General features: G+C 39.7%; 1 protein-coding gene across 3 annotated transcripts in view; it reads left to right on the forward strand.

The window, feature by feature from the left end:
• Positions 1-16,683, forward strand: part of ATG10 (autophagy related 10) — a 244,731-nt gene that overhangs the window by 158,887 nt on the left and 69,161 nt on the right. For all 3 annotated transcript variants that reach the window (XM_024124819.3, XM_024124812.3, XM_028493041.2), the window contains exon 5: positions 6,383-6,480. In XM_024124819.3, the coding sequence (XP_023980587.1) occupies positions 6,383-6,480 (98 nt within the window). The remainder of the gene's footprint in view (positions 1-6,382; positions 6,481-16,683) is intronic.

The raw sequence follows: 16,683 nt of genomic DNA on the forward strand, positions 1-16,683 counted from the left end.
AAGAGAGGTAAAAATTGCCACCAGGCAGAGAATAGGTTAGTGGTTGACAGAGGCTGGGTGGGTGGGTGGGTGGGTGGGAGAAATGAGAACATGTTGGTTAAAGGGTACAGATTTTCAGATATAAGATGAATAAGTTCTGGGAGTCTAATGTACAGCATGGTGACTACAGTTAACAATACTGTATCTATATTTGAGAGTTACTAAGAGAGTAGATTTTAAATGTTCTAACCACATTTACACATATACACACACACAAATGGTAAATATGTGAGGGGATGGATGTGTTAACTAACTTTATTGTGGTAACCATTTCCCAATATATACATATATCAAATCATCATATTGTACACCTTAAACTTACACAATACTATGAATCCATTATATCTCAATAAAGCTGGGGGAAAAATTACCACCAGGCCTCAGAGGGAAGAGATTACCTTGAGCTGGAGGGATCAAGAGAGGCCCTGGTTGGACTTGGGATTTGTCCATACATTGATGAGGGAAAGGGCAGGCCTGGCCTACTAAGAAACCTAGGAAAGGCACAATTCTAGTTACTCCTAGGTTAGGCAATGCTGGTAGGGACTACTAGTGACAACAAAAACAACACCACAACTAATATGTGTGTATCACTTTATAGTTTACAAAGAGCTCCTGGGTACTGGTCAGACTGCAGAGTCTGGAGCTGGAATGCCTTGGTTCTGATTCCTCACTCTGCTAATTACTAACTATGTGACCTTGTGGAAGTTACTGAACTTTTTGTTTCCTTTCTTTTATCATCTAAAAAAAAGAGATAATAATAATAATACCTACTTTATAGAGTTTTAAGGTTTGTGAGCTAATATGTAAAGTGGGGCTTGGCATGTAGTACCTTCCAGTAATGCTGGCTGAGTTCTGTGTCTTGGCCCTCACAATAACACTGTAAGATAGGAACTGTTACGATCCTCAAGTACAGTCATACATACCGAGTGCTCAGCGGGGTTACATGGTTTATTTATTCAAGGCTACATAGAAAACTATGGAGTTAAGACAAACTCTTTAGCCTTTTTATTTTACTGCACGATGCAGTAACCAAAGTTTAAGAAACATTAAAGAGAAGTTGCCATAATCTATACTTTTGGAATTTTCATTCAGATTTCTTGAGGTTAATAAAGACTCAAAATGCAAAAAATGTATGTAGGAATAAATAAAAATTACAGAATTAGCCAGCATAGTAGCTGATGTGAATGTACATGAACAATTAACACTCATTTCATATCACAATATAATTTTCTCACTGAAGCAAAAATGAATTTTCCCGTTTGATGGAGCATCATCTCTGCCTTACTGTGGAATGTGACATGAATTTTTATAGACTTCAAAGCTTTCTTGAAGACAATATATTGAATAATGACATATTCATTGTGAAAAATCCACCCTTTCCTTTTTATTTCTAGTGACCACATTCAGAACATTATTCTTACATTTACTCTAAATAATTTATACTCTCTCTAATCTTCTTTTTAGGAGTTATGAAATTTTAGTGAAAGCATGCACTGCAGGTTAAAGGTGACTTCAGCATGCTTGCACTAGCGTTAGGTAGTGCTAGTGAAATATGCTGTTATTTGATTCATGAAAACTAATAGCCCTGAGAAATTTAATTTAGAAAGCTGAACATTTTGAGTAATATATAGATTACTTGACATGTAGGTTATTATTCAATTGAGAGATTTTATATGAAAATGTTAAATGCTACTGGCAGTTGCTAAAGATTGTACTTTTTAATTATTCTATTTTTCATCCAATGTCTCTGCCTCTTTTGTCATTGACATTTTATTATAGGTTGCTGAGAGAATATTCCTTTAGCTCAAATATGTATTATCATTCCAGATGATAGAAGCACATAGTAGGCACTCAATAAACACTTGTGAAACAAATGACCTTAATTTACCATGCTCACTTTGTAGGTTGCTGCTGAAATTATTTCAGCTTCTACTTCTGTTTTTCAAGTATGCAAGGGATTTTACTGAGCTTCTCAGCTTCAGTGCGATTAATGAGATTTCTAAGCATGTTGAAATTGGTGCTATCGAATATCTTGGGTCTGAAACTAGGAGTTGTTGATTGAGTATGGCTTATGTCTTCTTTGACTGAGGCCAGACGGAAAAAATAGACCCTATAAACAGGGCTTAATGTTCTTGATTGAAGATAACTTCAACTGAACATGAAGGCACAAAATAATATGTTTCATGATATTTGTTTATGTCCACATTTTAATTTTATTTTATTTTTATTAATTTTTATTGGAGTTTAGTTGCTTTACAATGTTGTCTTAGCTCCTACTGCACAGCAAAATTAATCAGCCATACATATACATATATACCCTGCCCTGTGGGTTTCCCTCCCGTTTAGGACACCACAGTGCGTTAAGCAGAGGTTCCTGTGCTTTACTGTATGTTCCCATTAGTTGTATTTTATGTATTTTATACATAGTATCGAGAGTGTATATCCACATTTTAATTTTAAGTTAAAGTTTTGGGTCTTCAGTTTTCATAAATAGATTCAAAATCACAAAATTCTTCATGTTTCTGCCATTTAAGATTTTATGATGTGATTTAAAAAATATATTTGACTATCTCATTTCAATGATTTCAGTGGGATATCTGAAGGCTCCATTTTGGTTTTGTAATACAGACATATTTGAATATATTTTGCATGTCAATTGCATATGTCATGGTTTTAAAGATATTGCTGATCAGGTCAGCATTTTTTGTCTTTGAATAAAGGATCACAAAACTAACTTTTGTATGTTTTTGCTCTTGAAGGTGTGAGCTATGACTAGGTAAACCGGTGATGAGGGCTTAGGGAAAAGAATCCACATCATACTTCATTAAATCATTATTGTCATATCTGTATGTGAGAGACAAAGCTATATTACCCAGATCTTCTGTACTGTAAATGGTTGGCAGAAACTGGAGAGATTGACACTCTTGTCAAAGTAACTTGCACAAGCACTCATTTGATCATCATTAATATGTGTGTTTTTAAACAGTTTTCTAAACACATTAGAGAATCCAATCACATCCATTCACTTAAAAAACACTTTTCTCTTCGTATCAAGCAGGTAGCACACTTATAGACATACATAAAAGAGTATCATGCATCTTTCTGTGTTTTGAACTTATTTTTTATTCCTGTGATTGTCTCTTATTCTGAGCTAACCAGGTCATTTTTTAGCTCTTATATTTAAGGTGTTAATTTTTTTCTCTAAATTAGGTGTTGCCTGAAAACTTATGACACATACCCTTAATTCTAGCATCAAATCTGATGAAAATATTCTATAACATTTGTTTTGGGTCTCTCCACATTGTTGCTAGGCTGCTGATTATTGCATTTTGTATGAATGTTTCCAGCAGAGTATGCAGGGTTTTGATAGTGGTAATAGCCAAACCATTTACTCCATCCTTAGATTTTTAGCTGAAATATTTTAAGGAATAAAATTGAGATCATTACTGATTACCAGATTTTAAACCCAGCATTCTTCTCTAGGTATGCAAAGCCTTTCCCTGTCTTAGAGGAAATAAAGTTAAGGAAAGCATCCTTTCACTTGTCATTTATTCAGTAAATATATATAAAGCATTAGCAGCGTGTGAGTGAGGCTTAGAACTGCACAGCAGGGCTGCTATGGTGAAAGGACAGATGCAGTCTTCACCCTCAGAGGCAGCACGGAATAGTAGGAAGAGCACTGAACTGTGAGTCCTGAGATTCCAGCTCTAGTGCAGTCATGAACTGGCTCCATAATTTTGGCAGATGTATATTTCCCAAGACCTTGGTTGCCTTATCTATAAAATTAGTAATTATACCAGCTATAATATTTTATTATCCTACAACTTGATTTCTTTTAACTTTGACATCTGAAAATTATTTTAAAAGCATGTCACCTTTTAATAATTTGATTATTTGGTTTGCTATTTGACACTGACGTACCTAAGATGCTATTCCCCTTTTCCAACATCAATACACACACACACACACACACACACACACACACACACACACACACACACACGTGTATGTGCATATTTTGAAAATGTGTAGTGCTTGAGATTAAAGTTTGGCCCTATTCTGTAAATGTGTTCAGAAAATAATATAACACAGATATTGAAGGCAGCTTGTTTTAAACTTGTAGCTAAACATGACATTCAAATGTTAATTGGATGAATAAATCTTGTTCATTTTACAGACATGGAAATGTCAATGGAATAAAACAATTTATCACAAGATAATGGTTTCCTGCCACCAGATAAATGCCAAGATGAAGACACTTATTGAAAATGTATCAAAATATTCTATTGCTATTTATTGAAAATAAAGGTTGAGAAAAGTTCAACTTTTCAGGTCAAACATGAGAAATGCCCTGCCTATGGTATTAGTATATTACTGTATCAAACACAATGTGCATGGTATAGCAACATGAGAAAATGCTAAGAAATAATGGTCTATAAATGAACCTTTTAGCTTTAAGGTATGAGAATTACTGGAATGGTGCAATGGGGGCTAGGAGGAGATACCTAATATATATTGAACTCTTGTTATGTGCGTGACACAGTCCTGGTGTGTTCACTGATGTAAACTGTTCACAAGAGCAGAATTTTTTTTTTTTTTTTTTTTCGGTATGCGGGCCTCTCACTGTGTGGCCTCTCCCGTTGCGGAGCGCAGGCTCTGGACGCACAGGCTCAGCGGCCGTGGCTCACGGGCCCAGCCGCTCCGCGGCATGTGGGATCTTCCCGGACCGGGGCACGAACCCGTGTCCCCTGCATCGGCAGGCGGATTCTCAACCACTGCGCCACCAGGGAAGCCCAGGATTTTTTTTTTTTTTTTTTTTTTTTTTTTTTTTTGGCTGCGTCGGGTCTCTCTTAGTTGCGGCACGCGGGCATAGTTGCCCCGCGGCATGTGGGATCTTAGTTCCCTGGCCAGGGATCAAGCCCGCGTCCCCTGCATTGGAAGGCAGATTCTTAACCCCTGGACCACCAGGGGAGTCCCAGAAACACGATTTGAAAAGGATTATTATCCTTATTTTTTCAGGTAAAGTTAAAAGCAAAATAGTAAATCAACTATATTTCAATTTTTTAAAAAAAGCAAAATAACTTGCAGTCACATACAGAATAAGTGCCAATATTAGGATTCAAACTCAGCCCGGACTTGAAATTTCGTGCTCTTCTCCTACACCCCACATCTTTACTTGTACTCCATAAGTCTGAATGCAATACCTTTTGGTGTGGGGGGCTTTTGAGTAGATTATTTCCCCAAGTTTTGTTGTACCTGATGACCAAATACTTCTTTGGATCTAATATGCTGATGAGTCTTCTTTAAATGACATTGTCTACTTACCTAAAGAAAAGAGCACACCCATAGGTCTTGAGGACTTGGTTAGCTCTAAATGGGCCAAGTAGCACTAAATTCTAATGTTAAGATCACCTTCTTTTCAGCAGTGTGTGGTTTTAAAGTCCTTAGGTAATTCCCTCTTTCTGCTTTCTTTTCTGAACCTAGATGTCTATTTCTCCACTTTACTTATCTTGTGTCATAGTATTCTTCGTAAAATACATTATTTGGGTGATTACGAATATAGGCGAATAATTGAAGTTGCTTAAACAAAGAAAAGGAGGTTTATTGTTCACTAAAGCTCTTACAGATCTCTTCATGCCAAGCCCTTTTCAAGTCCCTCCACCCCTGAGATCTCTTCTCCACCTGCCACAAACAGTGGGTGTTAATGTCTCCCTCCTCTGGACTCTCAGAGAACTGCAGCTTTCCTCTGGCAGTGACCATTCTACCTAGGATTTTAGTATAAATATTTACTGATATACTTATCATAATTTCCCTAGTAAGGAAATACTCCTTACTAGGAGAAACTGTGTGCTTTCCTCCTCTCTATTCCCCATGGTACCCAACAGAGTGATTTGAACATTACAGATATTCAGCCAACAAAAGTGTGAATGAAGCATGTGTATGGTCTCTGATTTGAGGATTAGAGTAAGTATTAAGACTTCAGAGGTATCTGTAGTACACCCTTGTGAGTATGTGAGTCTGCCTGGTCCTTTGCCGATGATTCTATTTATCAGTTCTCTAAAACACATTTGGATCTTATTTATTTTGTAAAAATTCCAGAGGCAATAAATGAGCAGATAATTTAACTGTTAGATGGTTACAAAGGGGTCAAGTTTGAATGTTTACATTTCCCTCAGGAAGAAAATAGTAATTCATATAGCACTCTTTTGATATGTAAATAGTGTGTGTACTAGTAAAGATTTTTTTTAAATCATAATATTCTTTCAGTAGTTTTAGATAGACATCAAACACCATTGTGTCAAATGGATTACTAACTGGCAGTCTTTACCATGCACTTTCACAGATGGAAGCCCTTTAGCTCTGAAGGACATATGGGAAGGAGTTCACGAGTGCTATAAGACTCGGCTGCTGCATGGACCGTGGGACACTATTACCCAACAGGTTAGAGAGTATTTTCATTGTATTATGTGTGATTCTTTCCCTCTGCTCGTCTTTTCTTCTAGTTCTCTCTCCTACTTTTTTTTTCCTGTTTCACTCTCCTACTTCCTTACAGATTTCAGTTCAAAGACAGTTTCCTTTAATACATCTTCCCAGATCCAGGCTTGGTTTAGCCTATCTGTTATAAGCCCTCATAGCACCCTGTAATTTTCCTTCATAGTGCATCTTACAGGTTTAAATTATCTATTTGGATTTTTTGAAAAAAATTTAATGTCTGTCTTTTCCATTATACTGTGTGCTCCCATGTGGACAGACCCTTTTTTTTTTCCCTCTTCACTGTATACCCAGCACCAGCACAGTATTTATCATACAGTAGGTGTTCAATAAAAATGTATTAAGTAAATGAGAATAGAAACAAAGTTGGCATATACACCAAGAAATAGATGATTTAGCTTGTGTCACCTATAATGCTTCAGAGTTTTACTAATAGGTGCATTTGCAAAAAAAATTAACTTTTGATTAACAATAAGTTTGCAGTAGTGATCTGAAAAAGTTGAGAAAATAGATCTAGAAAAGTAGATATAAAAAATAGATTTGCAAAAGTCGAGAAAAATAGATTTGTCAATCATATAAGTCATTATTACTGCCCTGCTAAAATCACTAATTATTTTAGAAATTTAAAAATACTCATCACCTTTCAACCAATCATGTTCTCTTTAAAAATAATTTTTACTTATATCAAAAATCTTATTTTTTCCCAGCCTCTGTTAAGCTTAACCAAAGCTTCCTTTAAAAATGACTTTATCAGCCATTAGAATTTTTATGCCCTCTTACGTGTTTGATCACAATAATGACAGTTTACCTCCCAATCAACTTAAGAATCCGTAGCATCTCATAAGTAGTTCTTTGGCAATGACTGCAAATGACCATTTTTCTAAGTTTTAATTGAGGACAAAACTAGTTTTTAAGTATATGAATCACACTGCCCCTCATATTAATCCTTTTCTTTCTCTTCCTACTGTCACCTTCCTAGTTCAAGCCCTGTTGCCTCATCTGGAACAATTAGTAAAACCTTCTACTGTGGTCTTCTGCTCCTTTCCTCCCTGCTCCTTCCTTCTAGTCAATTTTTCCTAGCCATGCTGCTCTTATCTTACCCATGTGCAAACCTGCAATAGCTGTCCAAGGGGCTATGGTGTGTGGTCTAAATGCCTTGCTGGTGTTCCAGTGGCTGCCATCCCCTGGGTCCCACCAGCCCTTTCAAGCTTTTCTCCTATGCTTCCATGCTACAGTTTCAGCTCCTGCCAAGCATGGCTGTTCACGTCCCCAAACCCATTTTGTGTAGTTTGTTCTTGGAATTCTTTCCAGGTTTCATGCTTTCCCTGTTGCCTTTGTTCTGTCTTTATATATCCCCCTCATTTTTTCATATGTTCCTTTCTGGGAAACCACTTCAGCTTACAAAAATGGCCCCCTCTGAAATGCCATTTCTGTAGACCAGGAATCAGTGGTTGCTATGAAGAAGGAAAATATAATGAGATATATAAGCAAATCCATCGTAAAGATTTTTGGCAAGAGCATTTTATTTTATGCAAAGTGTTTTAGATTAACCTTTAAGTATGTCAAGGTAAGTGCTAAGCGTTTCAACTTCCAGTGTCTTGTAAGTGACCACAGACTGTCCAAAAATGTAGAGTCAGAATCCACAGGACCCAGAAAATGTTTGGTTGTGAGAGTCAAGGAAGATGGCAAAGGATAGAGGAAGGGAGCATCCAAAAATATATATGTATTTAACTTCAGGGCCTTTTTTCTCTGCTCCTTCTCAATCATGTTTTACATTGTGCACCTGAGCCCGAATCTTATTTTTTTTTCTTTTTTCTGTCACTAGCATCGCTATTATTAATCTCCTCAGTGCAAACCTATAGCACAATTCCACGTGGTCTATGCCATTTGGGTTTTAATTCCACATGTCTCCGTTCCGGCTTGTGACATATGAATAAGATTTTAAGGTCAACCATATTTTCTTAGTTACCTAATATGATGTTGCCAATAGATTTCATTCCATTGATGGAATTCCTAAGTTGCTAAACCAACCACATGAACCTATCTGTATGTTGATAGTTTTTAATGAAATTGACTAGTATCTTTTAGTTTCCAGGCATTTAAGCATCATACAGACAGCCTGTTAGCAGACCATCTTTTTCCTACTTGTCAAAGTATGGTACTAATGATCAAATCCTATCACAATAAGCATTACTATCTCAATACCAAGTATGAGGCCCACTTATTGGGAGGGATATTTGATATAACCAAACTACAACATAACTATAACTTTTAGATGTTCCTTTGGGATTAGTCTTATTGGGATTGATCTTGTGGACAGGTATCCCCACTTTTGATAACACACTTTGTTTAAGCTTTAGAATTGCTCATCACAGTGTATGTCCAGGCATTGAAGACCTAACAAGGGAAACTCATTTGTTGTCATTGTACTAACTTGGTATTTGAAAGTCATTATGAATATTTACTTTGGAGGTCTTAGCTTTTAATCCCATTTTAGTTAATGGGTTGCTATTTATGTGCTGTTCTTTGCTTGAGATCTTTGAGAGAGTGTGTCCTCAATTTTGTAAGGCTCCATGTGGAGAAAAAATAGGGTGTCCTCAGTGCTGTGAAGGGGAGGGTGTGATACAGCACTGGGGAAGAATGAGCTGATAGAATATTGGTGGCACCAAATAGTAGACACCATTTTGCAGGATTATACTAAAGAACCATTAGGTTGTAGACTGAACATGATAATAATATCCTGTCCTCCAGAGTGGCTTAAAAACAAAAGTAGCCTTTGCATAATATAACATGCATTTCACTTCATTTTCAGGCTTGACTGTGCTCCTATAGTTTATTGCTCTTCATCTTTAGTAATCACACTTCTGTGTTCTCAGCATTTGTCTTGATGATAAGGACCTATTCATGTCAGATATGAACTCTCTCTTTTGAAGACAAGCTACTCATGAATCTCATACATTTGATTATGGTGATTACTTACCTGCTTTTGTCCAACATTACAGACTACCTATTATCTCAACCCTGCAGCCTAATAAAGAACTTCCAGAAGAAGAAAGTGAACAGATGCCTAGATTGAATCTGCTAAATTTGGTACAGTGAATGTTACAATAATAATCACTGGAAGGTGTGGGCTCTATGTTTTAGGTTAAGAACTACTGTAATCTTGGCATGAGCTAAAATTAGATGATAAGAAATCATACTTCCAATTTTACTCAAAGATATGTGTAAATATGCATATCTTCAGATAAGTGTATCAGATAAGTAATTTTTTCTTACTGTCTCCTTTTTTTAACTTTATATGGAAAATTACAAACATAATTCAAAAGTAGAGGTAATAGTATAGTGCACTTGCAAACTAATGGCCAATCTTACTTATTATTTTGGTATCTCACCCAATCTGGAATTTTTTGGTAGCAAATCCCAGACATCATATTATCTCATCCATTCTCATCCATAAGTATTTAAGTATGTATCTTTAAAAGATAAGGACTCAATATCAAAAAAACAAACAATGCAATAACAAAAATGGGTGGAAGACCTAAATAGACATTTCTCCAAAGAAGACTTACAGATGGCCAAGAGGCACATGAAAAGATGCTCAACATCACTAATTATTAGAGAAATGCAAGTCAAAAGTACAATGAGGTATCACCTCACACTGGTCATAATGGCCATCATCAAAAAATCTACAAACAATAAATGCTGGAGAGGATGTGGAGAAAAGGGAAACCTCTTGCACTGTTGGTGGGAATGTGAATTGATACAGCCACTATGGAGAACAGTATGGAGGATCCTTAAAAAAACTAAAAACAGAACTACCATATGACCCAGCAATCCCACTACTGGGCATATACCCTGAGAAAACCATAATTCAAAATTACACATGTACCCCAATGTTCATTACAGCACTATTTACAGTAGCCAGGACATGGAAGCAACCTAAATGTCCAATGACAGGTGAATGGATAAAGAAGATGTGGTACATATATACAATGGAATATTACTCAGCCATAAAAAGGAATGAAATTGGGTCATTTCTAGAGATGTGGTTGGACCTAGAGTCTGTCATACAGAGTGAAGTAAGTCAGAAACAGAAAAACGTATAATATCGTATAATAATGCATATATGTGGAATATAGAAAAATAGTACAGATGAACCTATTTCCAGGGCAGGAATAGAGACACAGATGTAGAGAATGGACATGTGGACACAGAGGGGGAAGGGGAGGATGGGACAAATTGGGAGATCATGATTGACAGATATATACTTCCACGTGTAAAATAGATAGCTAGTGGGATCCTGCTCTATAGCACACAGAGCTCAGCTTCGTGCTCTGTGATGACCTAGATGAGTGGCACTAGGGGTGGGGTGGGTGGGAGGGAGGTCCAAGAGGGAGGGGATATAGGTATACATAGAACTGATTCACTTCGCTGTACAGCAGAAACTAACACAACATTGTAAAGCAATTATACTCCAATAAAAAAATAAAAGTGAATAAAAGATAAGGGCTCTACAGAGTTGTTTATAGCAGCTTTATTCGTAGTAGCCCAAATGGAAACAACTCTGAAGTCCTTTAGGAGGTGCATGGTTAAACAAACGGTGGTACATCCTTAGCACGATACTACTCAGCAATACAAAGGAACCAACTATTGATATGCTTAACAACCCGGATGAATCTCCAGAGAATTATTGAGTGCAAAAAGTGAATCCCCAATGTTTGCCTCGTATATGATTCCATTTAGCTAACATTTTTGAAATGAGAAGATTATAGATTGGAGAATAGATTGCAGTTTTCAGAGGTTATGAGTAGGAGGAAAGTGGGTGTGCTTATAAAAGGCAACAAGGGAGGCATTTGCACCGAACATGGCCGCTGCAGCCCCCTCCACTGCCGCAGGTGCCACCGGCCTGCCTCCGCCTGGGACAGTTTGAAAATGACAGCTGAGAACATTCCTGAGGAAGAACTGTCCTGTGACATGGAGATGGAAGGATTTACACGAGAGGGTCCTCATTTCTCCATTCTAGGTAATAGTTGGGACTGTGAGAACCAGGAGGGACATTTAAGGCAATCAGCCTTAACTCAGGAGGAACCAGGAGCTCAGGAAGCAATTCGTGAATATCCTGGATTTGGGGAGCATTTGAGCGTGAGCCCAGACCTTCCACGACGTCAGAGAGTTTCCACAAGAAATGGTTTCCATGTACGTGGCTCAGGTGTTAAAAGCCTGGATTGTGACCCAGCTTTACACAATGGTCAGAAAAGTTATGTAGCTAGAGAACGGGTGACAGTGACACCTGTGGGAAAGCCTTCAACCATTCCATGGAAGTTATTCAATTTGGAAGAACTCAAACTAGAGAGAAACCCTATAAATACCCTGAAAGTGTTAAGTCTTTCAACCATTTTACCCCTCTTGGTGAACAAAAAATAATGAAAGGAGGGAAGAAACTGTATGAAGGTAAGGACTTTGGGGACATCTTTACCCTGAGTTCATCTCTTAATGAAAACAGGAGGAACAGCCCTGGAGAAAAACTGTACACATGTACTGAATGTGGCAAGTGCTTCAAACGGAACTCTTCTCTTGTTTTGCATCACTGAACTCAGACTGGAGAGAAACCTTATACCTGTAATGAGTGTGGAAAATCCGTCTCCAAGAACTATAACCTAATTGTGCATTAAAGAATCCATACAGGAGAGAAGCCCTATAAATGCAGTAAATGTGGGAAAGCCTTCAGTGATGGGTCAGCTCTGACACAACAGCAGAGAATTCACACTGGGGAGAAACCTTACGCATGTCTAGAATTTGGGAAAGCCTTCAACCGAAATTCGTCCCTGATTCTGCATCAAAGAACTCATACAGGGGAAAAACCATATAGATGTAATGAGTGTGGGAAACCTTTCACCGACATCTCCCACCTCACTGTGCATCTCGGAATCCACACTGGGGAGAAACTTTATGACTGTAGCAAATGCGGAAAGGCCTTCCGAGATGGCTCATACCTCACCCAGCACGAGAGGACTCACACTAGAGAGAAGCCCTTTGAATGTGTGGAATGTGGGAAATCCTTCAACCGTAACTCTCACCTCATTGTGCATCAGAAAATCCATTCTGGGGAGAAACCCTATGAGTGTAAAGAATGTGGGAAAACATTGAGAGTGCTTACCTCATCAGATACCAGAGGATTCATACTGGTGAGAAGCCCTATGGCTGTGATCAGTGTCAGAAACTTTTCAGGAACGTCGCCGGCCTTATACGTCACCAGAGGACTCATACTGGCGAGAAGACCTATGAGTGTAATCAGTGTGGTAAAGCTTTCAGGGACAGCTCCTGTCTGACCAAACACCAGAGAATTCACACTAAGGACACCCCATACCAGTGTCCAGATTGTGGACAGTCCTTCAAGCAGAACTCTCACCTGGCAGTACATCAGAGGCTCCACAGCAGGGAGAGTCCCAGTCATTGTCCTCAGTGTGGGAAAACATTCAGAAGGAGCTCTTCCCTCATCCGACACCAAAGATCACACCCTGGAGAACAACCTGTGGATATTTAATGAACATGGGCCACACTCATCTTCTGACTGGCTCTCAAAAACCTATGTGAGGGAAAAGTGTCTTCAGGGGTGGCTCCTCCCTGTCAGTGGAAAAGACTGCTCTGAGCTGTCCAGCGAACTGGTGGATGTGAGACATTCCTTAGCCATCCTGTTAAGTCTATACATTAGGGAACTCTTGCAGAAGATACAGGATGGTAATAAATGTGGCAAAGGCCTCAGGGATGATTCAGCCTGTGCCAAACAGGATAGTGCATACACTGGAATAAAACCTGAGAAAGTCAGGTAGATACTTCCCTGGAGAACTCACCTACCCATACATCTGAGTCCTTAAACTGGAAAGAGCCTGTGTAATCGGGAAGAGGAATCCTTTAAGAGGGAGTGTCTGCCTTACTGTATGTAAGCAAACTCTTACTGGAATCCAGTGAGGGAAGCTGTCGGCAGGAGCCCTTGCTGTCCTAGCTGTGTCAGCAAAGGCCTGCTGGTGAGAAACCCCACACAGTGCTCCAGCTCACAGCAACCACAGAATTACAACGGATTGACATTTGAATGTATTTCCGCGTTACATTCCTGCCAGGTGTTGAGGACTCGTTTCAGCAGGGGCACCTGGGTGAGGAAGTCGCTTGTGAATGAACAGTGATGTTATCCCTCTTAATATGGAGGCCAAAGCAGGTTCTCCTAAGAAGGAAAGGGCTGCTGCTGAGAAATATGATGCGTTGCTTTAGTTGTTGAGACAAACAAACAGAAAAACACTGAGTTGTTATGTTTACGTTGTCACGCCTCATTGTTCATTTGGGACACTTGTGATTTGTTCCATGCAACCATGCCAAACCATGATGATAAAGGTTTTGTTGCCATATTGAAAACGCTTATAATAATGGCCGGCAACCAAAAGCATAAAATAGAAGATTTGCCATGTAAAGTGTGCACACATACGGATGTAGGTTGGGAGTTGATCATGGAGAAATAAACATGGGGTCTCCTAAGTGACTGTTACTTGTGTATGCTTTTTCCTCTATCACAAATCATACATTGTTATAATCATTTGATGAGGAATAAAAAGGTGGAGATAAAAAGAGGTGAGTTTGGGTTTTCTTTGGACCTTTTTAAGACCAGAAGTGGCTAAGTCAGGGTCGCAGGGCAGTTGTAAGCATGGATGGGGGCATCTCGGCAGAAACTTCTCTGAATCAGCATCCCACAGCTCAGGGCCTAAGAATAACTTCTTTCTTTGGGACTTGGATAATGAGAGGGTGTTATTGTGAAGAAGAGGGTGGGTCTCCGGGAATGGGGAGTAGGAGGCTACAGAGAGGTCTGGGAGGACCTGGGAGCATCCCTCCTGAGGCCCTGCAGTGCTGGCTGGCTCAGAGATGCTCACACTGGTTGGCGTAGCCTCGGAGCCCCGGGGTAGCTCCGCTTGGAAGTTTGACTTGTTCCTAGGGGGGCAGAGTCAGAGGGAAGGTCACTAAGCTAATTAAGGCTATGAGATAATAAATCTGCGTTGTTTTAAGGTATGTTTATGGTACTTTATTATGGCAACGATAGAAAACTAGCCTGATTCTGCATCAAAGAACTCATACAGGGGAAAAACCATATAGATGTAATGAGTGTGGGAAACCTTTCACCGACATCTCCCACCTCACTGTGCATCTCGGAATCCACACTGGGGAGAAACTTTATGACTGTAGCAAATGCGGAAAGGCCTTCCGAGATGGCTCATACCTCACCCAGCATGAGAGGACTCACACTGGAGAGAAGCCCTTTGAATGTGTGGAATGTGGGAAATCCTTCAACCGTAACTCTCACCTCATTGTGCATCAGAAAATCCATTCTGGGGAGAAACCCTATGAGTGTAAAGAATGTGGGAAAACTTTCATTGAGAGTGCTTACCTCATCAGGCACCAGAGGATTCATACTGGTGAGAAGCCCTATGGCTGTGATCAGTGTCAGAAACTTTTCAGGAACGTCGCCGGCCTTATACGTCACCAGAGGACTCATACTGGCGAGAAGACCTATGAGTGTAATCAGTGTGGTAAAGCTTTCAGGGACAGCTCCTGTCTGACCAAACACCAGAGAATTCACACTAAGGACACCCCATACCAGTGTCCAGATTGTGGACAGTCCTTCAAGCAGAACTCTCACCTGGCAGTACATCAGAGGCTCCACAGCAGGGAGAGTCCCAGTCATTGTCCTCAGTGTGGGAAAACATTCAGAAGGAGCTCTTCCCTCATCCGACACCAAAGATCACACCCTGGAGAACAACCTGTGGATATTTAATGAACATGGGCCACACTCATCTTCTGACTGGCTCTCAAAAACCTATGTGAGGGAAAAGTGTCTTCAGGGGTGGCTCCTCCCTGTCAGTGGAAAAGACTGCTCTGAGCTGTCCAGCGAACTGGTGGATGTGAGACATTCCTTAGCCATCCTGTTAAGTCTATACATTAGGGAACTCTTGCAGAAGATACAGGATGGTAATAAATGTGGCAAAGGCCTCAGGGATGATTCAGCCTGTGCCAAACAGGATAGTGCATACACTGGAATAAAACCTGAGAAAGTCAGGTAGATACTTCCCTGGAGAACTCACCTACCCATACATCTGAGTCCTTAAACTGGAAAGAGCCTGTGTAATCGGGAAGAGGAATCCTTTAAGAGGGAGTGTCTGCCTTACTGTATGTAAGCAAACTCTTACTGGAATCCAGTGAGGGAAGCTGTCGGCAGGAGCCCTTGCTGTCCTAGCTGTGTCAGCAAAGGCCTGCTGGTGAGAAACCCCACACAGTGCTCCAGCTCACAGCAACCACAGAATTACAATGGATTGACATTTGAATGTATTTCTGTGTTACATGCCTGCCAGATGCTGAGGACTCGTTTCAGCAGGGGCACCTGGGTGAGGAAGTCGCTTGTGAATGAACAGTGATGTTATCCCTCTTAATATGGAGACCAAAGCAGGTTCTCCTAAGAAGGAAAGGGCTGCTGCTGAGAAATATGATGCATTGCTTTAGTTGTTGAGACAAACAAACAGAAAAACACTGAGTTGTTATGTTTACCTTGTCACTCCTCATTGTTCATTTGGGACACTTGTGATTTGTTCCATGAAACCATGCCAAACCATGACGATAAAGGTTTTGTTGCCATATTGAAAACGCTTATAATATGGCCGGCAACCAAAAGCATAAAATAGAAGATTTGCCATGTAAAGTGTGCACACATACGGATGTAGGTTGGGAGTTGATCATGGAGAAATAAACATGGGGTCTCCTAAGTGACTATTACTTGTGTATGATTTTTCCTCTATCACAAATCATACAGAGGAAATCAAAAAATACCTATAAATAAATGACAATGGAGACACGACGACCCAAAACCTATGGGATGCAGCAAAAGCAGTTCTAAGAGGGAAGTTTATAGCAATACAATCTAGAGAAAGAAGAACAAAATAACCCCAAATTTAGCAGAAGGAAAGAAATCTTAAAGATAAGATCAGAAATAAATGAAAAAGAAATGAAGGATGGGCTTCCCTGGTGGCGCAGTGGTTGCGCGTCCGCCTGCCGATGCAGGGGAACCGGGTTCGCGCCTCGGTCTGGGAGGATCCCACATGCCGCGGAGCGGCTGGGCCC

This window comes from Physeter macrocephalus, chromosome 8 (assembly GCF_002837175.3).
Source record: "Physeter macrocephalus isolate SW-GA chromosome 8, ASM283717v5, whole genome shotgun sequence".
Lineage (NCBI taxonomy): Eukaryota > Metazoa > Chordata > Mammalia > Artiodactyla > Physeteridae > Physeter > Physeter macrocephalus.